Here is a 27677-nt window from a genome sequence, read left to right as displayed (position 1 = left end):
AAGTCGCTCCCTTTTCTCTTGAAGAACAATGTGCTATCAATCTTACCTCTTTCAAACTCATTCTCAAGCAAGTAATCGGATAACGTTGAGTACCAGGCACGAGGTGCCTGATGTAGTCCATACAGCGCTTTACTTAGCTTGTACACGTGATCGGGAAAGTCAGGGTCAGGAAAACCCGGAGGTTGCTCAACGTACACAACCTCGTCGACTTTACCGTTAAGGAAAGCACTCTTCACATGCAACTGAAAAACCTTCATCTCCTTATGAGCAGCAAATGCCAAAAACAAACGAATGGCCTCCAATATTGCCACAGGAGCAAACACCTCATTGTAATCAATCCCCTCTTGCTGATTAAAGCCTTTAACAACCAGCCTCGCCTTGTTCCTGATAACAATCCCTTTCTCATCTCTCTTACATTTGAAGACCCATTTTGTGCCAATCGCATGCACATTCCTTGGTTTTGCAACAAGGTTCCATACTTCCATCTTCTTAAATTGGGCCAATTCTTCTTGCATGGCTTCGACCCACGAGCTGTCCTTAAGAGCCATTTGATAGTTCTTTGGTTCAATCTGGCTGATGAAGCAGGTGTACAAGCATTCGTTGATAATGCCCGTGTCTTTAATGCATGTGTAAACACAGGTGTGCTCATTCAAGCTTTTTCTTGTTTGTATACTGGCGGACAGATCACCTATCACGTTCTCCAAAGGATGATCTTTGTGAATTCTCGTAGTCGGAACCGAACTGACATTCAGATTATCTTCCAAGTTCGAAGATAGCTCATCAATGGGTGATTGATGTTGAGAGTGAAACGGATTTATTAATTCCTCTTCAGTAGAGGCAGCAGGGGTATTGACAGCATTTGACGAGGAAGGCTGACATTCATCATACTGTGGTCGTTGCACCAAAGTGTGTTCCTCATCGCATATCATCTTCGTAGCAATTCTTTCATCAACTTCTGCAAAATCCAGATAAGGTATGTTAAAAGATTTAAAAAGTCTATCATAGTCGAAAACCCCAGCGGGTCCCGTGCTTAGTTTTGGTGATTTGTAACTTGTGATATCAGTGTTACACACCACCTCAACCTTGCTGGTCGATGTATTAAAGACCCGCCTGTTGGGAGTCCCAACAACGTATCCGACTAAGATTCCTTCGTCGGCTACTTCACCAAATTTAGAATTGGTCTTTAATATCGAACACGGGGACCCGAATGGTTCAAGGCCACTCAAGTTGGGCTTTCTCCCATGCATAAGTTCATAACAGGTTTTATTTTTAACAGTTAACACTCTATTAAGGATATAACAGGCTGTTGCAACAGCTTCAGCCCAGAACACCACGGGAAGTTTCGAATCAGCCAGCATGGTTCTGGCTCCTTCAATTAAGGTTATGTTCTTCCTCTCAGCCACTCCATTTTGTTGCGGTGTATACGATGCGCTGTATTGGTGTTTTATCCCCTTCTGTAAGCAGAAGATCTCCATCTCATAGTTCTTGAACTCAGTTCCATTGTCACTCCTGATGAATTTAACCCGTTTCCCCATGATATTCTCAACCTTGGTAATCAAATTCTTTACCATCTGCACTGTTTCATCCTTTGACTTCAGGAAATATACCAAGGAATATCGAGAGAAATCATCAGTGATCACCAAGCAGTAAGATGTTCCTCCTAGACTTCTTACATTCACGGGACCGAAGAGATCCATGTGAAGTAATTCTAGGGTACTGACAATTGAATTGACCTTCTTGGTGTGATGGGATTTCTTGTGTTGCTTTCCCTTTTTGCATGATAAGCATTTGTCTTCAAAGTTGAAATTCTTCAAGGGAACACCCAGCACAAGCCCATTTTTGACAAGGTAGTTTATTTTCCGAAGATGAATATGCCCCATTCTCCTATGCCACAACTCGGACTCCGATTCAGTTGCTTTTGACAGAAGACACGATTCTTCTGTGGCCATCTCAGTCGTCCTCATATCCATGATATATGTATTCTTCACTCTTGGAGCCTTCATAACAATCCAATTCTCTGGTATCTTGAAACCAAGATATAGCACGATCGCCTCATTCTTTGTAAAATGTACGGTGTACTCTTTGTCACAGATCTGCGAAACACTCAGCAGATTGTGCTTCAGTTCTTCAACAAAATTTACTTTCTCCAAAGTTATCTTTCCATTCGACACCGTCCCTATTCCTGTAATCCTTCCACCGCTTTCTCCTGCGAAACTCACTCTTCCTCCTTGAACAGGTTTCCAGTCGTGTAACAATTTCTTGTTACCTGTCATGTGCCGGGAACAGCCGCTATCCACAACCCATTGATTGTTGGCAGCCCTGTTCAACTGTTCCTGCACGATTAAAGCAGATGATTAAAATCTGGGGACCCAAGATCGATTGGTCTTGGGTCGATACATCCCGTACCATGGCTGTCCAAAGTTAGTATCATAATAATTTCTGTGAGTCCTAACAGGATACCTTCTTGTGGATTGTCTATGAGGCCATTCAAACCTTCGTGAATTAAAAGAATTATTACTTATGGTTTGGTTGTTAGCAGTGAAAAACTGAGATCTTTTTCTTTGAAAACCTGAATTAGACCAATTTCTGAATTTTGATGGGTTTTCAGTTTTAACATTTCCGTTAGTTCTATTCTCAGTTCTCGAAGGCCTCACATCTCTGAATCTCTGCTTCAGAGGGCAATCAGCAACTAGGTGTCCCAATTGATTACATCTGAAACAACTCCTATGTTCAATTTTCTTATCAAAAGTTGTCTTAGATGTTGAGGCTGTATTACCGCCCGTTTGTCTCACATAAGGTGGGACATACGGGTTTAGTGGAGACTTCTTTTCAGGTGTTTTCTTTTTCTCTCCACTTTTTGGTAACACTTCCTCTTGTTTTGTCTCACTCGACTCAGATGACTTGTCCGAGTTTGATGAGACAGGACTCGGAGCAGAAATCTTAACACTAGTAACAGGCTTACTTGTTTCGCCTTTACTGACTTCTGGTTCTTTAATCGTTACTTTAACCGGAACTGTCTGACCATAGTCAACATCGACAGATTTCTGATTACTAGGGTCATAAGTGTAATTATGATTGAAAGGTGATGGAACTTCATGATAACCAATTCCTCCCCTTTTTGGGGAACCTTGATCACTAACTAGGTGATCAAGTATAGCGGAGGAATTTCTGAATTGCTCAAGTTTCCTGTTAAGTTCCACCACTTTCACCTGGTGATCAGCTATCTGTTTATCCCTTTCAGCTATTAGTTTGGTTTTCTCTTCTAGTACTTCATAGCTAAGATCAATCACTTGAATTTTTTCAGCAAGCTTTGCTTTAAGACTTTTAATATCTTTCTCATTAGCTTTAATTTTTACTTTGTAACTATTTTCTCTAGCTTTAGTGAAATGATGATCTTCTTTTAAAGTTTTAAATTGCGCATCCAAACTAACAAACTGATCAGTTATAGTTGTCAGTTGTTCGGACAGATGTTCACACTTAGTACAAGGGAGTTCGGTACTTACCTCGGAGAGCTGGTCTGCCACATCTGCCATGTAAGCTTCATTTTCGCCAGTTCCCTTCTCACTATCTGCAGTTTCGATGTTTGCCAAATTGGCCTGTTCAAATACTTCTTCAACATGCAGATTCCAGTTGTACTCCTCATTCTGTCTGGAAATCATGGCTCTATAGTCATTACCACTACCACTCTGCTGTGTAGATCTGTTTTGACTGCGTTCTACACGTTCATTTTTTCACTCTTTTGCAAAGTGGCCATTCTGCTGACAGTTGTAACAGCGAACCTTCGACTTATCAAACCCTGGCATCTCACCGACAAACTTCCTGCCAGTCTTCTTCATGAACCTCTTAACCCTTCTCACAATCATAGCCATCTGCCACTGCAGATCCATCTCCTCCAGATCATCAGCATCGATCTGATCATAGTCTTCATCCAAAATTGCAGGATCAACAATCCTACCCTGAATGTAATTCTCATACGAAGCAATAAAAGATGCATAGAGAGCAAACTGCTGTTCAGCAGATTTAACACTCATGGGCATCTTCGAGTAGTTGTTGTTTGAAACACTTGGGGAAAAACTACTCTTGGTCGCTTGAGGTTGAGAAGCATTTGATCCTCCAGCTACAAAGCACACATCACCGTTCATGTTGAGAGATACATGTCCTTCGTGTGTTGAGTTAGCGCCTGACTCTCCCTTAGAGTAATAAGCAGATGATTAGGTTTTCGAACTTGACCCTGAGTTAACCTTTGCACCATACATACCCGGATCTTGAACCTGATCGGTAGGTGTCTCCTTTCGTACCATGTTCAGTTCAAACGTTCTTAGCTTGTTAACTGCTGTCTCCAGGTCATAGTCAGCAAAGTCTTTGTCTTCTCTCATCAACACAGTATACATCTCCCATTTCGGTGGGAGAGCATCAATTGTAGGTTCCCAGCCGGATCTACACGAGATATCGCGTTCTACGTAGGTGCGGAAACCCTACGTAAGACGTTACGAGTATAGAAAACAATACGAGCTAACACACGATACGATAATCAAACACACGTTGTATTCCAACCGTAAACACGTGATACTATGATCACTGAATACAAACTCTCTGACTCGAATACACGAATAACAAACTGAATTGATTAACTTTCTCAGCCGTAACCTAGCTAAATATATAGGCGACAACTTCGCCTGGTAAGTTCAGGCGAAGTTGTTCCTAACTTCGCTTGTTCCACAAGTTCGCCTATAACTAGCGAACTTGTGATAACTTCGCTTACATACAAAACTCAAATCTAACTAACACGATTACAAACACTCGACACTGAACTACTGGCATCATGCACCAACAAGACGCGAACCTAAGGCCTCTAGTTTATTAACTAACGTACCACCCAAAACGAAACCAAGATAACAATTGTTAATTTAAATCCATAAAAATAACATATCCATTTCCCAGGTGTTCACCTTTTCCCCAAATCAAAACAATCCAATACTCATCCAAATCGTTTCAAAGAATATGACCGAAAGATAAAACCGATTATTAACAGGTTCAAATCTTATAATCGATATATGAAAATTTAATAACACCAACACCTAAAATAAAGTTACCTATTATTTGAGTTTATGCTCGTGGTTCTACACCGAGAAGGAACCGAGCCGAACCCGTTGGACACGAAGAAACAGCAGTCCCCGAGGCCGATTCCGGCCACCTGAGGTGCGCCGGAAATGAAGAAACAGAAAGAGAGAAGAGAGAGAGGGCGATAGAGAGAGTAGAGAGAGATAGAGAGAGGTCCGTCGGAGGCCAATTCCGGCAGAGCCGGAAGCAGAGAGAGACAGAGTAAGTGACAGGGAGAGAGATGGAGGGAGAGTGGGAGAGAGAGAGCGACGAGAGAGATATAGAACGGAGAGAGGGAGAAAGAAAACATGGCGGTGCACGGCGGAGTGAGCGGTACACCGGTGGCTGGTCTTCCGGTCACCGGAAAAATGAGCCGGAGAAGGAGAGCCGAGGCTGAGGGAAAGAGGATGGTGGCCGAAGGTGGTGTTGGCTGGTGTTGTCGTCGCCGGAGATCTGGGGTCGTCGGAAAAACGGCAGGGGGGTGGCGGCTGGTATAAGAAAGAGACGGGGGTGATGGGTGTTAAGTGGGTTAGGGTTAGGGTTGTATATGAATATGTATGTATTTTATATTTTCAAAATAAACCCTCATGTTTCAAACAAAGTTTAAAATGAGTTCAAAGGTTTTTTTTACAAAATAAAAGTTTACAAAAACTAATACAACTCGAGGCTCGAATTTGACGAATGTCACAACAAAGCTCGGTTGGTTGAGAAGGGCTACGTGCGGAAAACCGAGATATACTTTTGACGAAATTTTTGCTTTGCTGGCTTAAATCAAGACCGTTCGAATCTTATTTGCTTTAGCCACATCAAAAGGGTGGGAAATCCACCATTTTGACTTTACAATAATGCTCTTACACAGAAGTTGTTTTCATTTCACTACCCCAAGAACAGGAAAAGAAAGGCAGGTATGCAAAAGTTTATAAGTTGTCAAAGGCCTCATACAGGTTAAGACAGGCTCCCTAAGCCTAGAACACAAATCTCGACCAAATTTTAAAAGATCTAAAATTTCAAAGATGTTCCCATGAACAATCAGGTTATCGAAAGACAAACAGGAAACACCTTTTTATTGTAGTCATGTATGTGGATGATTTACTGGTAATAGGTACAAGCTCGAGTATAATTTTTTTTTATTTCAAGAAGGTTATGTTGACCAAGTTTGAGATGTCAGATCTCTGGAAGTTAACCTAATATCTCTTCTTGTAGAGGAAGTGTCAACGAGAGGATGAGATAGCAATTGCACAAGAAATGTTGGGAAACAATGGTGAAACCTTAATGCTTTGATAATGACTTAATTAAGACACTGTGACATAAAAGAGTATTAGTTCATATGTCACACACATGTCCCTTAACACTTGATTAATCATCATTAATCACAATTAAGCAATAAAGTACTTAATTAATACAACACACTCAAGATCAAAGTTAGAGAAATTAACAAATCCAAATCTACAAAGTTTTATATGAAGATATCTACATCAACATGAGGATGAAGAAATCACTTGACCAATCCAATGAAGATTAATTAACAACTTAGGTTAGGTTGTTAGTTTTATAAACTTGGAAAAAGTTTATAAAATGCTTTAAACAAAATCGTTTACAAATATAATATTTAAATTTCAAATATTATTTAAAAGACACATTCTACCTTGTGGTGGTGGGATCATATCATCATCAACATCACCACCACGACCACGACCACCACCACCACCACCATCATCATCATTCTTGTGGTGGTGGTTGGGGTGGGGGGGGGGGTATAGAGGGAGGCTATGATGGAGATCCATGAAATGGTGGTGGCGTGGAATTAAATAACGAGCTCTAAACCGACACTTTAAAGTCACTCGCCGACGACATAAGACACAAAGATGCATGCAGTCATCGTGGCTGAGTGCTTTGGCTTACACAAAGTTCTTGATTATGGTGAGTTTATTGTTTAACAATATACTCGTCGCGTCTAATTTATTGGCAAGTGGCCAATTCTGATTGGCAAAACAATTTACTTGCGTCTAGGAATTTTCACATACTTCTATAAATTTTCGTCCTGGGTGCTAAAGGATAAAATAGATTTAGCTGTCATTTTCATATGTTTTGGAAATCACACAGACAAACTAGACTTCCATTCTTTTTTAGAACAAGTATGTTGTTCATTTTAAGAAATTTGTGAATATAAGATCTGCCTTTTAAAAATAATATTATAAGGCATGGCGCGCCACCCAATTTTGAGTGCATAATGTTGTGTAACGACCCTTTTGGGTGAGGTGGCATGGGGCGCCACCCAACTACACTTAGTCTTATAAAAAAACAAAAAAACAATCGGTAATGACAAATGAGATTCTATGTTCAGAGTTTTTGAAACATGAGGTTGTCAAATTATTTGTGATTGAGGCGTTGCTCCATTTGGGAATCAAGTATTGTTACAACAATTATTGTTAAGACTCCGCAACGCAAAGTAGCCACAACCGCTCACACCTAGCTGGCATCCCATCTATGGGGTACATGCAAAAAGTTTTGCGTTGGGGCTACACATGCATGCTGGAGGTACACGTCATGATGGACGCTCACATGAGGGTTATGATGCGAGCCCATCTAATAAAAAAATTTTCTTTTAATGCGGTAATAAATGAGGTGTTTGTAGGGAGAATGGATTTATTAGCATTGGAGGTAAAATCTAATTACGAAATGAACTGATAAAAATCTGATATGATAGCTAACTATTATGTTTTTGACTATTATGTTTTTGAGAAGAATGGGGCGTTAGTGTTAGGGGCAGTCTTAGTTGCTATTTACATCTATGAACTAACACCAGCACTTTTAACTAGAAAAATTAATTAAGCACATTACATGTCAAATAACATAACATGGAACAAAGTGTTCCTATTATTCTCCAAAAGCAACCATAATATTCACTCACTATTCATATCAATTTCTCATCATCATCTTCTTCTTCTTCTTCTTCCTCCTCTAAACTTTGTTCCTTGCTTTCAGTGACAATAATGTTTAAATCTCCACGTCATCTTCGGTTTCATCAACAATATCTTCTTCAACCCGATAATAAACCTTCATAATTAATAACTCAAAAATATTAAAAATAAATTTTAACAAAGTTGTATGTTTGGATAATGTGAGTAGATGTTTTACCACACAAGTTCGTGGCGGTGAGAGAACTTTGAACGAGTTAGGACGGTTGTTGAAGTTCGTTTCCGGGACTCCTGGTAGTCCTTCGGGTGAAGTGAAATGATCAACATCATGACCAACCTAACCAAGATTCATGAAGCGTCTCTTTAAATTACATTTAAATTTTTTTTATATTAGACTTTTATAAAAAAGTTTGTTAACATCTAAAGGATATGCTTACTCTTCCGTGCCCACCAAATTCCCATGCATCGCTATCAAGAGCAACTCTATATTTGCCCGGTAAATCACAACCAACTTTGTACCTGTCATATCACAATATGCATGATATTACGGTTACCTACTTACCCATGATATTCATGTTGTAAGTTTGTTCAACAAAAATTCCCTACTTTGTTAAAAGGGTGTTTTTGACATTTGACTAGGGGTGTAAACAACTCAAGCTGCTCGTGAGCTACTCAAAATCGGCTAGCTAAATCGAGCCGAACTTAAACGAGCTCGAGCCTAAAAATAAGTTTGTTTAACAAATGAGCTTGAACCCGAGCTGGCTCACGAGCCAGAACCAGCCTGTTATTTATGTAGTTTTTATCTAATGTGGGGCGCTCTTTAATGTATTGAGTGTATGTTTATATACTTTTTGTTATTATATATCAAGTTATGGTAAAAAAAAATAGTTAAATAACATATATTTATGTTATATAGAAAGTTACAACTAACCTATACATAAAAAAATAAAAATAAAATGTAATAAATCAATTAATAATTAATAACCAAGCGGAACCTGAGCCGAGCTTGAGCTTGAAAAACTACTCACGAGCCGAGCTTGAGCTTGAAAAACTACTCACGAGCCAAGCTCGAGCTTTAGACATAAAGCTTGAAACTAGCCGAGCTCAAGCTCGGGCCTGGCTCATTTATACTCCTTCAATTGGAGATAGAAGTTACAATTTGCATGCATAGAGTGAAGATGTGCATACCCATCATACGTATTATCCGGGTGGAAATTGAAAACAAAGACTAGATCTCCCCTTTCAAGCACGATAACCTGTGAACCAAAACAATACAACCAATAATGATAAGATAATCATCATCATAACAATTGTAATAATAGTACCTTGTCTTCCTCATTCGCGCTGCTCACAATCTGCTTGCTTGATGCAAGGAAGGAAAATTTTTCATCAAGCAAGTTCATGGCTCTATCAAATTCGTTCACAAACTGCATCCAAAATAAAATCTTAAATTATAAATCAAGTCCCACGGTCCTAATGACAATTTGACATAAAAAATATAACAAACCTTGTATCTTAAGTGCTCGGTATCAACAAGTTCCCATTGGCGTCTGCACTTATCATAGCTCCAATCATTTCCTAATCTCGGGAAATCAATCCATTCGGGATGACCAAACTATAACAAATATTACTTTGTTACACATGAGCAAGAAATAAATAAATATATACATATATGTTTATATACTTACCTCGTTTCCCATGAAATTAAGGTAGCCTTCTCCTCCTAACGCCATCGTTATAAAATGAATCATCTACAACATAAATTAGTAGCAAAGTAAATAAATAGATGTACTAATAGTCTTTTTACTTTTTTATCACTCAAAAATGTTTATTTTATATTTCAAAAGCGATACGCATTTTCAAGTTATTTTGACGAGTACAATGGAACTTAAAGCAAGTAATTTGTTATATTTAAGAAAACCCAAACCGGTTTTTAATATAGAAAACTAATAACTCTGACCCAAAAAGTCAAAAGGGTACCTTGTGAAGTGCGATCCCACGGTCAATAGCTGGTGAAGCCTCAGTTAAACAAGACATCCCAAAATACATTTCCTCATCCATAAGCAAAAATGCAATTGTTTTGTCCCCTACAATCGACTGCAAAAATTTAACCCGTTAATTTTAAATTAGTCAATTCGGTTACTAAGGAAACACGTCTAAAGTCACCCAGAGTGTATTTTAACGCATATAACTTCCCAATCATTTTATTCAAAAATTTATATTCTCACTGAAATAATATAACTTATTTTACCTGATCATGACTTTCTGCATAAGCAACACATTTCTCGGTGTACCTCCGATTAGTCAAAGTTCTCGCTATATCATTCATTGACCACTCAACATCACTCTTATTCTTCAAATAATCAATCCACTTATCAGGAATCGCCATCGCTAACCGAAAGTCAAACCCGATCCCGCCCTCGTCAACGGGCCGACCAAGGCCCGGCATGCCCGAAACATCCTCTGCGATCACCGTCGCATCGGGCAACACCGAACGAATCAAACAATTCGCAAGCATCATATACACAACCGCATCAACGTCAGTCGATTCACAAAAATACTCACTGTAATCCCCGGTGAACGCCATGTTAATCCCATGATGATGATATAACATGGAAGTTATCCCGTCAAACCGAAACCCGTCAAATTTGAACTCGTCAATCCACCATCTTAAATTAGATAAGAGGAACCGAAGAACTTCCCAGTTTGAATAATTGAAAAGCCTACTATCCCAAAGGGTATGGTACCCGCGGTCCCCGGTATAGAAGTAGGAATCTTGCGTGGGTTGGCCCACATCAAACCCGTTGAGCCCGTCTGTGACATTGTTGCTTGCATGGCTATGAACAACGTCCATTAACACGCGTAAGCCTAAACTATGTGCTTTATCGATTAGATATTTTAGGTCTTCAGGTGTTCCGGATCGACTACTAACCGCGAAGAAGTTTGTTACGTGATAACCGAATGAACCGTAATAAGAGTGTTCCATTATGGCCATTAGTTGGATTGTGTTGTAGTTGTTGGCTCGTATTCGAGGTAAAATGTTGTCGGCGAATTCGCGGTATGAGTTCACTCGGGGCTCGGAACTACTCATCCCGACGTGAGCTTCATATATTCTTGGGGAATCCGGTTTTGGCGGACGGGGGTATTTAAATTTATACCTACATGAAATATCTCATAACAAATTACATTATATTCCTTTTGGGTGATCATTTGATCAATCATCATGCTTTTTTAAATAAAAAAAAGAGTATGGTTTGAACAATATTTGAAACTTTATCGTAATGTATTTAACTTTACTTATTTAATACATTAGCAATATTATATGCCTGTAAAGAACTGAACGCTTAATTAATGGTGCGTGAACCGTTCGGCAAGAAGTTCGTTTATGTTCGTTTATTTAATAAAAAAAAGAACATGAACAAATAATTTTGTTCATTTAGTTAATCGAACGAACATGAACGCGTCTTATTCGTTAAATTAATTTGTTTATGTCCGTTCGTTTACATTCATTAGTTTACGTTATAACTTCGTCAATGTATCCATTCAAAAATTTTGGGCCCATTACAACTTAATCTAGTTTTAATAACTTTTTAGGCCCCACACACTGTTTTTCACATTACTTTTAACTAGCTTTAGCTCATTTATGTTTGTTCGTCTATGTTCAGTTATTATTGTATGTTATCGTTCATGAACCATTCATTTGTATTAAAAGCGAACGAACATAAACAAACACGAGCATGCTCATTTTCATAACGAATGAACACGAACAAGAAAACCCCCTTCATTTAAGACTTTAATCGTTCTTGTTCAAGCGTTTGTTCGGTTAAAGTTAAACAAATGAACACGAACATACATCGTTCATGTTCGTTTACAAGCCTACCTATATTTGAATTGTTTTGGCCCATTTCATGTTCTTTTAATCTATTTAATTTTACTTATTTTACAAGTTTGTATAATGGACATTAATTTCCCTTTGGTCAACATGGTCAATCCCAAAATTAGTATAACACGAGCAAGACTTTTTTACCTTTCTGGCGGTGGTGGGTCCCAGTAAACGCCATCATAAGGGGCAGCAAATTTAGTAGAGTCAACAGTGGCATACTTTATCCAAGCTGGAATCCGATCAACCCAAATCCCATTGCTGTGCTTGAATCTAAACTTAACCTTTGAATTGTGAGGAATTACCGAATTGCCATTGACGTCGGGAATCTTGATAGTCCATACTCCAAACTGATCTTTTTCCATCTTGTGATTCCACCCGTCCCACCCGTTAAAATCCCCGATCAGTTGTGCTTCCCTGTGTTCATAAACCAAATTAACAGATCAGAATCTTGAATAATAATTTGCAGATAAAAGACTGTATGAAAAGATTATGTGAATAACATACTCAGCAGCTGGGGCCCACTCACGATAGACAATGCACCCTTCTTCTCTGTTAAGCCCGAACTTTAAATAACCTAAGGCAGGTTAATTTATTAGTGTGTCAAATAAGTTTACAGTTATATAACTATATTGTTTCAATAATATATAATCCTTTTAAAAATGTAGGAAATGTTATGCTTTAAAATACACTTTGGGTGACTTAACGCCATTCAAACCGCGATCATGTTTCCTTTTTAACTAATTTTCTTTGTGTTACTGTCTGACTCATTAGAGATAAAACACCCCAATTTCCAAAGACCCCCCCCCCCATTTTTCCTCTCTTTTTCATTATTAGGGCTGTAAACGAACCAAAGCGAACCACTTGGCGGGAAGTTTGTTTACGTTCGTTTAATAAATGAACGAACATGAACAAAGGTCACATTCGTTCAATTGCATTCATGACGTTCGTTCATTTACGTTTGTTCGTTTGTGTTCATTCGAATAAATATTTCTAAGTATTCGGTTTATGTTTTGACTGGTTGTGTATTATTTTCGGGATAAGAATGTTTTTTTTATATACATCATATTTGTTTATCTGTGTTTATTTATGTAATTATGTTGGTTTGTGTTTATTTATGTTCGTTTGCGTTCATTTATGAAATTAATGAACGAGCAAGAACAAACTCATTTCCTTAATTAAGAAACACGAACAAGATATTTCACTTGGTAGGTGTTCGTGAACTATTCATTTGTCCAGTAAATTCTTAACGAACGCACACAAACAAGCACCCGTCCGGTTCAGTTCGTTTACCGCTCTAGTCATCATTTAACTGGAGACATTTAGAATCTTATACTCTTACCTCTAGCAAATTCTTCAAGACTTCCTTCATATTGCTCAATAAGCATTTTCTGTTCAGAAAATCTTTTCATTCTATATTCAAAATGATCTTTATACGGTAGTAAACCAGAATCCAACTCCATAATTCTTAAATTATCCGTGTCTGGTTTAATGCTTTTCATTGCTGAAAGTTCATCAGCCACAGCAGCGTGATCATGATTTTCCTGAGAACATAATGCACCAAGTTAAGATTAAGGGCAGATTAGTCATCTTAGTAATGGCAATGGGCAAATGAGTCATTTTAGCTAAAAAGAAGCAGAAATGTTAAAACTTTAAAGGACGTTATGATCATACCTTGGTTTGACTTGATAATAATCTTTGGGTACGGAAATGTTTTGAACTGACCAGCAGTTTTCCGGGTCCCACGGTAAATTTCAGAAGTTGTTGAGGAGTGATAAACAAGTTACTTCTGGTAGCCTGTTATAAATTTAAACATTGTCATTTTTAATGCAAATATGTTGACTATCATGGTCAAACCAATGACTGTTATAATCAAGAATTTAACAAAATTTTGCTTTCATTTAGAGAACGAAAATTGATTCAACAAAAAATTATGGAAATTAACATAAGTACAAAGCTTTTTGCTTTCTAATTATAGGTAAATCACATGTTATTTAAATTTGAAAAAATAAACACCTTGACTAACCATTTGCGGCAAACATATGCAGGTAGTAGCTAAATGAAGAAAAATTCACAAAAACCAAAAGTGAAAAAAAGAATCTTGACAATAATAATAAGAAGAATAGGAATCTTGACTAGAACCCTAAATAAGCTTTTGGTCAAGCAAACTTTTTGACTAAAACAACCATACACAACATATGTTGATCACTTGCAACAATCTTGCATCAGCAATGAGCAAGTATCAATCTTTATTATTAATTAAACCCTAAATCACATAAACAATGAGTAAAATCACTCAAACCCCTAAGAAAAATTCATAATAACCAGTGAAAAATTTGATCAAAACCCTAATCAAACAAGGCAAAACCCAATTCTAAAAATGAAAAAACAGTTAAAAAATCAAGAAATTAAAGAACTTTATTTACCCATGAAGAATCTTGATCATACCCCCAATCAAACAAAGCAAAACCCAATTCTAAAAATGGAAGAACAGTTAAAAAATCAAGAAATTAAATAACTTTATTTACCCATGAAAAATCTTGATCAAAACTCTAATCAAACAAAGCAAACCCCAGTTCTAAAAATGAAAGAACAGTTAAAAAAATCAAGAAATTAAAGAACTTTATTTACCCATGAAGAATCTTGATCAGAACCCAATTCTAAAGATGAAAAAACAGTTAAAAAATCAAGAAATTAAAGAACTTTATATTTACCAGTGATGAATCTTTACAAGAAAAGAGTGTTAAAACCCCAAGATGAGGTTTAGGAAGCACACCCAAAGAACCATAATACATCTTGACTCAATATCACACTCACACACACACAGTGAAAGATTGAGGTGGTTTTAAGAGAGAAATAAAAGGGTGATATTATTATTACTATTATCATGTGACTGACCTTGAATAGATCCAGATGTTAAGGACATTGGGAAAAATACATAATATTTTACAGGGATTTGCATGGACCCACATCATATTGTCAAGGAAAGCATCACTTTTGATTACTACGAGGGATTGAATTATTATGTGAATGATACTACTAGATGGGAAGCAAGGGATATGTGAGCAGTGATGATGCCATGTCACATTCGAACGCAACAATTATATAATGGTAAAGGGAAACAAATATAGTTTTCTAGTCGTTTATAAAATGTTTGTTGTGTTTGTTTGTCTGTCAGGTTGTCGGTTGTTTAGAAGCTACATTGTAAATTGTAAAATAAAAGGATGTATTCATTATTATTAGCTAGTAGTAAATGCATTTCAATATTAACTTTTATCATAGGTGGTAAATCAGTTACATATCAACCGACCAGTCATCGTAAGTAAATAAATAGTAATTTTTGAATTCTTAGCTGTCGGCTAGAAATTCAAAGATTACAAGTGTTTTAAAAGTTTAAAGCTAAATTACACAAATACTCTCAACCTATGTGAGAAGACTTCATTTTATTCTTTACCTAAAGAAATTATCCCGTCATTTTCTAGACGCTAAAATGTCTAGAGAGAGACTAGTGCGGATGAATATGCCACACTTTTGTAATGTTTTGAGAATTATCCCTTTTTCTGATATCAAGGGCCTTTTGAATTAAATTTACCTAAATATGTGGGGTTTGCATCATGTAAACATATGACGGGCAATATGAGGCTCGCAAACTCACATGTTACAAGTGCGTGGTATGCCGATTTAGACTCACATAGATGGTTTCTTCAGAGTCATTAGATTGTCGGTACTCATTGTAGGATGGATTTGGGTTTTGGTGATAAAATGGATCGAAGTTAGGTAGTTCGTTTGCTAGACAAGAGTTATCGTGCGCTTGTTGTGGCAAAATTGTGATTGTTATGTCGGAAATTAATGGAATTGAAGATGATTTTGTGGGAAGTAATTAAATCATGGAAATTTTATGTTTTGGACTGGATTGTGGTTCATTCTGCGAGACCCCGACTCGATTTATGTTTTTGTGTATGCTTAGATCGTTTTTATGGGTCGGATTCATTAAAAGATTGCAACTTTTTTAGTGATAAAGTTCGAAAAATTGTGTAAAAGAAATGAAAATGGGTGGTATTTATAAGAGCTAATTTTTTATAATTAATTTGTAATGCATTTTTCTTTTTTGTTATTTGACAAATGTATAGTTGTGCGACAAAATCCACTCGTGTAATAGAACCCGGGGTGAATAGTTTTCTTTTTTATTTAAATGGCTCCTTTAAACCCAATGAGCATTGTTGATGGATAATTTTTCAAAACGCCTTGTATTGACATGTATTTAGTTTGTTTATAATTCGCTTGTCCCAAATTCATTTTAAGTACCGTTTTAATCTCAACCTGTCCGACCTTCTCGTTTGTCAAGGCTAGTTGGGGTGATATATATAGTTTTAACAAAAACGTAAAATCTCACACTTAAAAATATGAAATTGGTTAAATTAATAATCTATACATGTCACAATTATGTATTCTTATTCATAATTATGATTTGTTTAGATTATTAATTAAACCGATTTCATATTTTTTAAGTTTTTCCGTACATCTTTTAGTGCTTAAAACACAAAACCAATCGTTTTACTCAACTTTTAAAAATCCAACGCCACAATTCCGTGTTCGATAGAAATTGTCCAAACCGTCAAAATCAATCTGTTTTGTTCGGTCCAACTAACATAACCAGAAAAATCATAGTTACCCGTTTGATCCAAACAAACCCATAAAAGACCATTCAAACCGTACCATGATGAACCGTAAAATAAAAAAATAAAAAAAACTCTGGCTTGTTTTTGACGAAACTACCCTTACCTTATTTCCCCAAAAATAATATAAAAGTATAAAACCCATCGCAGTAGTCTCCTCTTTCATTCAATTTCAAAATCAAAACCCTGAAAACCCTAATAATTTGAAACATTAGTAATCAGAATGAGTCGGAGCTTAGGTATTCCGGTGAAGCTGCTGCACGAGGCTGCCGGACACATAGTCACCGTTGAACTCAAGAGCGGCGAAGTCTACAGAGGAAGCATGATTGAGTGCGAAGATAACTGGAATTGCCAGCTCGAAAGCATCACTTTTACCGCCAAGGTAAACCCTAATTTCTAAATTAACTTACTCAATGCAATTCATTCATAGTTTTATATCTACCGCGGTCTCACTGCTTGATTTGCTTTATATATTTATTATTCAAACCCTAATTTTGTTCTAAACCCTAGTATAAGTTTGTGATATGGTAATTAAACATATATCATGTTGTTAAGATTCTGCATGAAACATAGTTATCAAATACGTTACTAGGCGCAATGAAAGCGAGGGTCTAAGGAAAAACAAGCGCACTTAAATAAAAAGTTAAAAATATATATTATGTGTATGAAAAATAATATTATTTTCAAAAAATAGAAAATAAACAAAAGCTGTTATATAACCGTTAATATCAGCTAATTAGTACCAAAAGTTCTGACCTAGTCAAGATTCAAATGTAATGCCAAAACTTGAATAACAAAATGTATCAATATAATGACTTCTTTTAGATCTAAGCTTCAATAGCACCCCTTGCGTTTCTTTTGCTCGGCTTTTATGTTCTCATGTTCTTGGCATAGACAATGCCGAAGCGCTCGTTTAGGAACTAGAAGTGAATTTATTGAACCTCGCCTGAAAAATGGGCCTTGGCATGACATTTGGAATATTTGTAGTCTTTATAAAACTGGCTCATACTGGTTAGTGTTATTGCATAAATTTCAACAAACCAATGTAACCTGTTGCACTTGCCTTTAGGTTCTTAAAAAGCTATGGTAATTATGATTTATGAAAGCCGTTCATGTATGTTGCTTGGGAATCTTGTAGCTACAAAGGTAGTTTTGAAAGGTAAAGCCAAGTATGGTGATTAGTTGCTTACACATTTTAGTCAACCAATTTGAAGTTTAGTGATGAAAGTATAATAGTTTAAAGAAACACTTTTTATTGTCCTACTTTCTGTAATAGAGGTTGATTTCTGTGAAAATTTTCTGATTTCTATCATGGCCCCATTTTTTACGTATTGGTAGTTCAATTTAATAACATGATTTGTGTGGTTGTATCTTTGTTTCCCCACTTATTTGATCTGTATTGACTCGATTATATTTTGTCTTCTACTGGTTACGCTTCCTTGTCAGCACCCTTGCATATCTTTATTTTGTTATTGAACACTCAAAAATATTTTTTGATGATGAAGACGATAGCACCAATGTCAGCAATCAGAATCTATTTTGAATACATATCTGTTTTTACTTAAAAGATAGGTTAACTTCAACCGTCTTTTTATTGTGGAATCAAGTTTTTATTAACAATTATAGCCTAATGTTGGTATGCATTCTGCTTGTCTGCAGGATGGAAAGGTGGCTCAACTTGAGCATGTCTTTATTCGGGGCAGCAAAGTCAGGTTAGTATTTCTTCTCTGGAATATATTCATATATATACAAATACAATATGTGTATACTGTATATACGCACACAACGAACGGGATACAGAGAGTATAATAGAGGAACATGTAATATTTTTTTAAGGTGAGAAGTGAAAACACGTTGCACGCCCACAAACTTCAAAATTGTTTAAAGTGTTGCGAAACCATGTTTTTAAAAATGTTTTCAGTTTTTTACAAAACTGTCACAGTGCTTTCTTGTCGTGTAAGAAGCTTTTGTGAGTTTTGTAACTTTGTTTAAAGAAATTAGCTTTCACAACACCTTACTGCTTGTAAAAAACTAATGGATTGCAGAAAATCTGAAACAGATGTTTTAAATGTGTAAAACATTTTGTGAAGGTTTGCTTTCACCATTCTTACCGAAATGGAGTTCTATCACTGTTCAACCCTATATCTGTGTGCGCATTACGTTTTTTAAGAAAATGTTGGTGCATTGTAAGTATGGTCTTCATTTTTTCAGAAAGCTCTGCTTGTACCCGAAGCCAGTGTCTAACAATCATTTAAGTTTTTAGAAAACCGAAGTTGCTTTACCAATTTTGTGAAAATTAGCTACAAAATCTGTAACATGAGATCAATTAAGTTGTGTCCATCCATCTACTTCTACTATCCATTATGTATTTCTTTTATGCATTCATACTCAAAAGTATAACATTTATAATCGTTTTTTTGTATTTTCTTACACCATACAAGATATTAAAGAAATGTGAAGCTTGCCTAAATTAATTGAGCTTTACAAATATATGCAGGTTCATGATCATACCAGACATGCTTAAGAATGCTCCAATGTTCAAACGCTTAGAAGCTAGAATTAAGGTACCGTCTTTGGCTCTTTTAATGCGTGCATGTCTTCAGGTATGCATACATCACTAAATAATACAATTTTTTTTCTTGTAGGGAAAAGGTTCTGCACTTGGTGTTGGTCGAGGCCGTGCTGTTGCTATGCGTGCTCGGGTAAGTATAATCTTTCACAATACATATATGTTCTTTTCTTTATCCTTTTAACAATTAATGTGTTAGCTATATATACAATAACAACACAATGAAATAAATCTTAGTACTAGATTTTGCTTGATTCGTTTGAGATAAAACACAATTCAAGTTAATAGGTCTGGCTTTTGTGAAGTTATGTCCAGTAGTTTATTATTTCTCACCTTGTATCAAGTGCTGCTTACTGATTGTGATTTGCGGTAATGCAGGCTCAGGCAGCGGGTCGTGGAGCTCCGGGTCCGGGTCGAGGGAGGTGATCACTTTCTAGATCAAAGTTAAATGTATCATCACTTGAAAGATGGATTCTAAGGCAATTAGGCTATTGTTTTGATATGTAAGAGTTGGATTTATATTTGATTTTATGTCTAATGTTCTAAATGTGGAGTTGTGTTGCACTATGGTGGGCTTAAATATGTTTCAAAACTTCCAAGCATTTGTTTATCCTATTCCTACAGTTTAACTGCACAGCTTTGTGTGTGAATTTTGTGGGAGAAAACAGTAAAAGTCTAAAAGATATAAAATAAGTAATAAAGTTATAGAATACTAACTTAGAATATGAGCCAAGACAACTAACTAAATAATATACAAACAATTGTGCGTGTAAATGAACTACAATTGTTGTAGTGTATTCGATATTTAATATTTCACTAGTGATACTTTATTCACACGTATTCATCTGCGGCTATGTTTTCAAAATAGAGGATGAATACATTATACAAGTATGCGACTCTTAGTAGTCTATTCACTAGCTAATTAAGCTGATGCTGCTAATGTTTTTTATGGAGAGCTATTAGGAGCTAGCTCTTGATGACGTAGGTGTATAGGTGAGCAAAAATCCGGTTCCGCACCCGACCTTACGGGTACAGTTTGGGCTTTGGGTTTCTCCCCGGTACTGGAACCAACCCAGATCCGGTGGAACCAGTTCCACCAATACCCAAACAAAACCTGACCCAACCCGAAACCTGAAAAACAACTCGGAAAACCCAGTCAAATATCCGACTATACCTGTAACTGGTTCCTAAAATCACCCGGTTTGTGCACCTCTACGTAGGTGGCTCGCCTATCTCACCACAAAAAGAAAAAGTAATTAAGAGCATGTTTGAGATTGAGTTTGAAAAATGTTTATTGGCTTATTGGTGCTTTCAAAAACCAAAAAGTTTAAATGTGTTTGGCAATCATAAAAACCTTTTTTTATTTTAGTTTTTTGAAATGGCTAAAAAACAGTTATCCAAAAGCTTCAAATCCTGACTTTTCAAAATGGTTTTTTTGAAAAAGTTAATAAGCCTATAAGCAGTTAATAAACTCAAACACAAACATGCTCTAAACCCCCTAACTCAACTTAGATGACTCTTAGTCTCTCACGTTTAAACAACAAGATCATCTTTATTGGTGACTTTCTTCAACTAGGTTGACATGAATAATTAAAACAAAAAACAATAAAACCTCATGACCCGCGACAACCTAAGGTTGTTATGGGTTGTGTGACAAATGTCAATCTGTGGGTGGTTGCAGTAAATTTTCTTTTTTCTTTACTAACAATTAGTTTTGTTAATAATTTGAATTTTGTTTTATAACTTATATTATTTAACTTTTGAAAAATTATAAAAAACAGCCTTTATGATTCTACAAATTGTGTACTTGAAACAAAGAGATTATTTTTTATTAAAGGTTTGATTGGGTTGGGTTATGAATAAATGTAGTTTTAAATGTTCAAAAGAATATGTTTGATGACGTTAGCAGTAAACGTTTGAAGGCTACACATAAAATGTGTCTACCGTAGCATGTGGTTGAGTGAGAGACGTCTATTATCTAGCACACCAAGACCTCAGTTACCTAAAAGTGTAAAGTCAGACATTCTCTGAGAAAGTCATGATGTGCCATACCACTTTCACAATCGAGAAAGCCTCTGAGTTGTTTACAGCTAGCCCAAAATGTGAAGATAAAATTAAAATTAAATCAGTTAAATGAGTCGACATGTCAACCGCCTAGGTGACATTAACACATTGCGTTTAATTAATCAGTTTTCATGGATTCGACGTGTTAGGGTTGTGTCATGAATCTACATAACAAAATTTCACACCCCTCAAAGGAGTTATGGGTGACACAAATGTCGTGTCCACCATCTGAACATGAACATGATATGGATATTCGCGGGTTGACATGCATGAGCACGATCCATTTAAGGAAAAAAAAATTTCTTTTGTTTAACTTAAAACCAATATAAGTTAAATTACATATGTTATTGGAATCATTTCATGACTAAAATTGAAGTGCATGTAAGATAAATTATGTTTTATGGATTGAAGACGCATTGTCAATATGCCCTGAAGCTGAAGACGTTGAGGATCTATAAAGAAATGCAAGGCGCTGACTCCAGGAATTTGTACGTCTAAAGTGAGCCTATGGTGTACAACCACGTGATTCCTGGCTATCTGATCCCATTACCAAGGCTTGATATAGGAGGATAATAGATGCTGGTCTAGAAGACGTTAAAGGAACTTTATAAGCAAATTGAAAACATTGAAGATCTACAAAGAAACCCAAGACGCCAACTTCAAGATTCAAGAATTTGTATGTCTAAAGAAGCCTATGGTGTACAACCACGTGATAACTGGCTATATGATCCCATTTCTTGGTTTAGGAGGATAATAGATGTCGAGGTTCCACGATACGTTGATGCATATGAAAGAGTTGATTACGACATAGCTATCACATCAATACCGTGTTTTGTTACAATGTCTGACTAGATCAACAATACGTTGACCCAATATGATGAAGAACACGAGGAGGAAGACCTTTGTTTGATGATGGCGATGACACTACACAAGATACACGAGGAGAAGGAATACTTCCGCCGTTAGAATGGTGCCAGCTAACATACATAGTTGCTTAAATTACGTATGCTTAAAAGGATAAGATCTTATTTCTTTTGGAATTCAAGCATTTCATTTCTCGCTTATGAATTATTCCTATGTTGTCTTATTTTATTTTATTTTATTTTTTTTCTTGCACTAGTTGAGTTCAACTAAAAGTCATTAGAAATTGAGAAATAATTTACGATTACAATAACCATTTTCTAGTGTTAGTTCTGTTTGACGAAAACTTATAATTTGAATTATTTTTTCACAACACGAAAAACATGAGTTAAAATTTAGTTTGTGTGAACACATGTATTTTTGCATTGATCACCACAATGCTGTGAATAAGATATTTCAGAAAATTTTCAAATATTATGGATAAACTTTTGTATAGTTTTTATATATCTATAATATATATTTTATAAAAGTAAATATTTTATATAACATATATATATTTATTTTATCAAAATTCTAATATCTGTTTGGCATTTGAATATAAAATTTTTGAATATCCAAAACATTGAATATTCAAATTTGATCATCCCAGCGTGTAAATAAATATAAATATAAATATAGTTTGTCATCGATCACAAATTCACAATGACATATCACACGATACATGTCTTATTTCCGAAATGAATTTTGAATTTCATGATATATCTACCTATTCTAATAAAAGTAAAATAATTACGATTTGTGTCAGTTTATGGTTAAACTTTACAACTTTTTTCACTCAAAAACTAAGATCTTCATTGACCCTAATACATGTCCATATTCACTTTCTTTTTACATTTTATTTATAAAATATTTATTCACTTTTATAAAAATAAATATTAACATATTATTTTATTATATGTTTCAAAATACTTTGTGAAATCCAAAAATTAACAACAAACCATATTTGTTAAAGATTGATAAGAATATACATTTCGAATGTTATCATTAACATATTTTACTATGTATATTGTTGAATATTATAAAGAAAAACAAAACTGTAACATGCTTTCATTTTACAAAGTAATTTTTTTAATTCTTAATTCATAAAATCTATACTTAAAAGTTGAACCATTTTTTTAAAATCAGTCCATTCATCTATTATTATTATTATTATTAATATTATTATTATCGTTAAATTTGTTACGTGTCTAAAGTGTTGACTTGAAATGTCAAAGGATGAAAGTTAGAATTTTAAACATGATTTAGGTTTCAAATTTATTTTCAAGGAATTTATGTTACCATTAACTTTTCCTTCAAGAAATCATTTTGTGATATAAATAAAATCAATTTATATACACATAGTATAGATACAAGCATATATGTAATGCATTTTTTCATATTTGTTATGTAATTATTTTTTTTACTTGTAATTTTATAATTTAGATAATCTCTTTTATTACACGGGCTCTAAATCTAAATATTATTATATTGATCCTTTTATATATAACACAAACCGAACTACATCTAGATAATGGGCAAGCGAGCAACAAGCTGCGCCGCTATCCCCATTTGAAAAAAGGAAAGTTGGTCTTCATAAAAACTGACAATAAAACTGAAAATTTCAAAAAAAGAAAAGAAGTAAAGAAGGTAGGATTTGTTTTTGTTTGATTTGACCTCTTTTATTATTATTGGGCTTCCTTCCTTGTTCCTTCTTTGGAGCCAAACTTGTTTTGAAACCCCCAATCCATTTATTTTTATTATTATTATTATTATTTACTCTCTCTCTCTCGCGCCGTCTTCTTTGTTTCATTTCGATCGCCTCAATTTCCGGTAAATACATATTTCTATCTCTCATTTCTTCAAATCTGCTTCATTACTTAATAATAATAATAATAATAATAATTAGCTATTATGTTTCGTAACCGATTTGTCTACCATTACGATTCAATCGATTGACGGAATTCCAGTTAGTTGAAATTAACCTGGTTTTGGTGTTAATTAAGTGAGATTAGTAACCGATTGTACTTCATTTGCTTCATTACTTGATAATTATTACTTATTAGCATCGTTTTGTTGATTATAAGTGTCGATTTCTTTATTATCGGTTGCGGTTATTACGGATTGACGGAATTCGAGTTAGTTAAAGTTAATCTGGTTTTGATGTTAGTTAAATGGAGATTATTAGCAGTTAATTACACTTCATTTGCTTAATCTTGTTCTTGTTTATGGTCATTTTGTTTTAAACGAGCCGAACTAGCTCGGTTTTGACTCACGGGAGCTTGAGCTCGTTTATTATGTGTTAATTTATATACGTTTTTTTAGTTATTTTTATATATATTGAGAGAACTTTAAACGAGCTTCAGCTCGAGCTCGTGTGCAATAACTTAAATGGCCAGAGCTCGACTTAAGCTCGGTTGTGCAATGTGAAATTAATACATAGAATTTCAAAAGAGTTAAAATGTAAATTTGATAGTAACCGGATTCGAGATGGTTAATCTCCCAAGATAGTGACCCTTTGAGCGGGTTAGACTCCAAAGAAATAGAGAGAACACGACATAATTTACTTCATAATTTTATGCTTAACTAATTCATAAACTTGCAATGCCATTTATAGGCTACATGAAAGAAAAGGTAAAACTAACATGTGCATGAACTAAACCACTAACCTAAGATAACTTCCCACTAACATAAAACAAATAAACTAGTAAAGATATTGAAGTAAGCTAAGTAGTTGCATGGTGAACGTGGAGCATGTGCATGAAGACTAGAATGTGGGCACATATCAAAATTATACCCAAGGCTTGACGAGCCCAAAAGGCTTGAGCTTGGGCTCGATAATCAAGTGAGCGTTATCTGTGGCCAAGGTTCAAGCTTGGGCTCAATAAATAAATGTGCTTTATTTAAGGCTCATGCGCAATAATTAAATAAGCTTTATCTGAGGTTTTGGCTCGAGCTCGGGCGGGATAGTTAAATAAGCTTTATTTGAGGCCCTGGCTCGATAAATAAGTGAGCTTTATTTGAGGTTTTGGCTCAAGCTTGGGCAGGATAATTAAATAAGCTTTATTTGAGGCTCTGGCTAGATAAACAAATGAGCTTTATTTAAGGCTTTAGCTCAATCTTAGGTGGGATAATAAAATGAGCTTTATTTGAGGCTCTGGCTCGATAACGCTCTGCTCGTTTCGAGCCTTTTATCGATCTGATCTCGAGTAGCTTGCATACGGCTCATCTCGTTCGCAGCCCTAGTGATTTCTTGATTAGCGTATGCCTCTGAAATTGGGCTTTTAATGTCTAAACTGTCATTTTGTTGTTTTTCATGTTTTTTATTGATGGATTTGATCATGTCACCAGGAATAAAAATGATTAATTCTGAGATTAATACGATTGAGCTCGGGACTAATGTATCTGGCCCCACCACAGTTCTCAAACAACCGATTTTAGCAGCCAAAAAGGTAGCCCTAAAAGACGTTCAGAACCAGAACAATAATAACAACTTTATGCGTCCTCGAAGCTTAATTCTATTAGAGGGACAACTGTTTTCAGATGCATCTAAAACATGTGGAACCAAACGGCTTACACCGGATTATGCTTCATCTCCTGTGACTAATAATATTGCACATGAGCGTTTTAGCTACCCGCGTAGAAAATATGATTTTGCGGGTTATCCAAAGCCTGCAGCTGCAAGTTTAGGTCAAAGTCAACAAGAAGTAGGTCAAGCAAGCGGGCTGAATGCACATTATAGTTCTTTAGTGGGACTGAACCAAACGAGTTCAAAAACTTACGGTTCTCGGTTTAAAGAGGCTAATGATGAACAGTGGGCGGATCGGTTCATTCGTTTGCAGAATTTTATCAAGCAATGTGACGGCTCTGATCATAGAGAGAATATTCAGTGTATGTTGACTGTTGAGTTGACTTTTTTCTTTTTGTTGAAGTTGACATGTTAATTGATTTGTTTTTTTTATTATTGTTGTGAACTTGCAGTGCTCATGCGTTTATCGCCCTCGGAGCTTAGTAAACATGCGGTTGAGTTGGAGAAAAGAGCGATTCAGTTGACTATAGAAGAAGGTATGAAAAAAGTCAAATCTCCTTTTAAAAAAAATATGAATTTGGATACAACTTTTGAGAATAGTAACTATGAGTGAGATTTAACTAGGGTATGTTTGTTTGTTTGTTATACAAATCTTGAAGTTTTAAGTCCCACGAGACTACGAGAGTGCTGTAGTTAGCTCTATATCTAGATCCATAAAGTGTTTTGACTTTAGTCAAATGAGGCAGAAATAACTTCTTATAACGAAAAAAAGGTGGAATCTTGGCGCACTTTATGTAGTTTTGGTTCAAAGCTGGCCAAAGTTAGGGCCCGTAAGAGGTTGAAATTATGAAGTGTTTACTTGATAAACAGGTTGATTTATAAAACAGATGAGAGAGAGTCAACTTCTGGTTGTAAAAGTTTATTTGGTTATACGTAGAAACTTTAATAAAATTTGTAATATGAATGCTTCCTGTAGTTTGTAATGATGTAGAAACTTTACAATTAATTTGGGATATCATATTTTAAAAATCTTTACAAATTTATTTGATGTTTCAAGTGTTATTCTGTTGCAGGAAAAGAGATGCAAAGAATGCAAGCATTAAACATATTGGGGAAGCCTCCAATTACTAGGACTCCAATTCCAACTTCACAGCACAAGAACTGAAATTCAAAGCCGAACCGAAAGTAAGTAGGAAAATAAGGTTAATTCACCAGCAGAATTCCGAATTTAACATTATTGAAATTTTGTTTGTTTTAAAGCTTTGTAACTTATGACTTTGTGTATTATGTGATGCTCGTTTTGCTCTTCTAGTTTATTTTTTGTTCTCGATGTGTTAGGTTTACAACTCATTTGATATAATAACTTATTTGCAGTTTAGCACTTTAATCTCACCGCCCTGTAACGTGAATTCAAATTGTCGGTTTAAGGTTTTGCTTTTAATGATTTTTGTAAAACTTTAGGCTCGATATTTTAAGGTTAAGTTGGCTAGTTGTTATATAGGATTGATAAATGACTTGGTAAAAAGTCATAATAGCTTTTGGTTGTAAATAAAACTTATTTGGTTGTACATAGAGCAATGCCTCGCATATGTGATGGTTACACTATTCTAAAATTCTACCAACGACAATTTAGCTGGTTAGACTACTAAAAATTAAAAAATGATGACGTCAGATTAGATACACATGTTGCCGGCCAGAGGGCTAGTCGGTTCTGTCCAAGGTTACTTGCATGGAAACATACAGAGTGCGCAAGATCATGCTAGGAGTTTATAAATGAAAAAAAGGAAAAGAATGAAAAGCAAAAGGATACCAAGCCATCAAGTAAAATTTAATTTAAGTTGTAAGAGAGAAACTGATAAAATTTTAAATTGTTTCCATGTTGATTTAGTGTCCCTGTCTACTTTACTCGCAGTACAAGACATAATATGTTGCATCTAAAGTCTTTATATGCTTTGGAAAAATATGCCCATGGTCCATGGGCCATTATTTGATGGTTCATCTCTGACAATTGCCCACATTAGAGATCACTCTCGAGGGAAAACTT

The 27677-nt window shown here is 35.5% G+C and overlaps 3 protein-coding genes across 3 annotated transcripts; 2 read left to right on the top strand and 1 right to left on the bottom strand.

The window, feature by feature from the left end:
• Nucleotides 1-8039: 8039 nt before the first annotated feature.
• LOC143540804 (1,4-alpha-glucan-branching enzyme-like) lies at nucleotides 8040-14726 on the bottom strand. Its single transcript, XM_077033781.1, has 14 exons — nucleotides 14613-14726; nucleotides 13573-13695; nucleotides 13241-13442; nucleotides 12406-12475; nucleotides 12046-12315; nucleotides 10270-11176; nucleotides 9999-10115; nucleotides 9707-9769; nucleotides 9526-9633; nucleotides 9344-9445; nucleotides 9207-9274; nucleotides 8456-8537; nucleotides 8239-8355; nucleotides 8040-8157 (listed from the first exon to the last, which is right to left on the bottom strand). The coding sequence occupies exons 1-14, from the start codon at nucleotides 14691-14693 to the stop codon at nucleotides 8098-8100; spliced, it is 2370 nt and encodes a 789-aa protein (XP_076889896.1). The 5' UTR covers nucleotides 14694-14726; the 3' UTR covers nucleotides 8040-8097.
• Nucleotides 14727-16712: 1986 nt separating this feature from the next.
• LOC143540785 (small nuclear ribonucleoprotein SmD3b-like) lies at nucleotides 16713-19751 on the top strand. Its single transcript, XM_077033756.1, has 5 exons — nucleotides 16713-16956; nucleotides 18234-18286; nucleotides 19072-19138; nucleotides 19220-19276; nucleotides 19522-19751. Exons 1-5 carry the CDS (start codon nucleotides 16798-16800, stop codon nucleotides 19567-19569), a joined length of 384 nt encoding a protein of 127 aa, XP_076889871.1. The 5' UTR covers nucleotides 16713-16797; the 3' UTR covers nucleotides 19570-19751.
• Nucleotides 19752-23807: 4056 nt separating this feature from the next.
• LOC143540784 (uncharacterized) lies at nucleotides 23808-26842 on the top strand. The gene is made up of 4 exons (XM_077033755.1): nucleotides 23808-23937; nucleotides 25456-25995; nucleotides 26086-26169; nucleotides 26707-26842. The coding sequence occupies exons 2-4, from the start codon at nucleotides 25464-25466 to the stop codon at nucleotides 26796-26798; spliced, it is 708 nt and encodes a 235-aa protein (XP_076889870.1). The 5' UTR covers nucleotides 23808-23937; nucleotides 25456-25463; the 3' UTR covers nucleotides 26799-26842.
• The last annotated feature ends 835 nt before the right edge of the window (nucleotides 26843-27677 follow it).

Source organism: Bidens hawaiensis, unplaced genomic scaffold (assembly GCF_021521415.1).
Source record: "Bidens hawaiensis isolate Kalapana, Puna unplaced genomic scaffold, B.hawaiensis_p1.1 tig00012335_1, whole genome shotgun sequence".
NCBI lineage: Eukaryota > Viridiplantae > Streptophyta > Magnoliopsida > Asterales > Asteraceae > Bidens > Bidens hawaiensis.
This window is presented reverse-complemented; position numbering and strand designations above follow the sequence as displayed.

Excerpts from the sequence above, each read along its gene's own strand:
- LOC143540804 (XM_077033781.1), bottom strand. The coding sequence starts at position 14,693 with ATGTATTATGGTTCTTTGGGTGTGCTTCCTAAACCTCATCTTGGGGTT. Across the intron at positions 10,116-10,269 it reads ATGCAGAAAGTCATGATCAG|TCGATTGTAGGGGACAAAAC; the intron begins GTAAAATAAGTT and ends AAATTTTTGCAG. Across the intron at positions 8,538-9,206 it reads CCGGATAATACGTATGATGG|GTACAAAGTTGGTTGTGATT; the intron begins GTATGCACATCT and ends GTGATATGACAG.
- LOC143540785 (XM_077033756.1), top strand. The coding sequence starts at position 16,798 with ATGAGTCGGAGCTTAGGTATTCCGGTGAAGCTGCTGCACGAGGCTGCC. Across the intron at positions 16,957-18,233 it reads GCATCACTTTTACCGCCAAG|GATGGAAAGGTGGCTCAACT; the intron begins GTAAACCCTAAT and ends GCTTGTCTGCAG. Across the intron at positions 19,139-19,219 it reads GCTTAGAAGCTAGAATTAAG|GGAAAAGGTTCTGCACTTGG; the intron begins GTACCGTCTTTG and ends TTTTTCTTGTAG.
- LOC143540784 (XM_077033755.1), top strand. The coding sequence starts at position 25,464 with ATGATTAATTCTGAGATTAATACGATTGAGCTCGGGACTAATGTATCT. Across the intron at positions 25,996-26,085 it reads TCATAGAGAGAATATTCAGT|TGCTCATGCGTTTATCGCCC; the intron begins GTATGTTGACTG and ends GTGAACTTGCAG. Across the intron at positions 26,170-26,706 it reads TCAGTTGACTATAGAAGAAG|GAAAAGAGATGCAAAGAATG; the intron begins GTATGAAAAAAG and ends ATTCTGTTGCAG.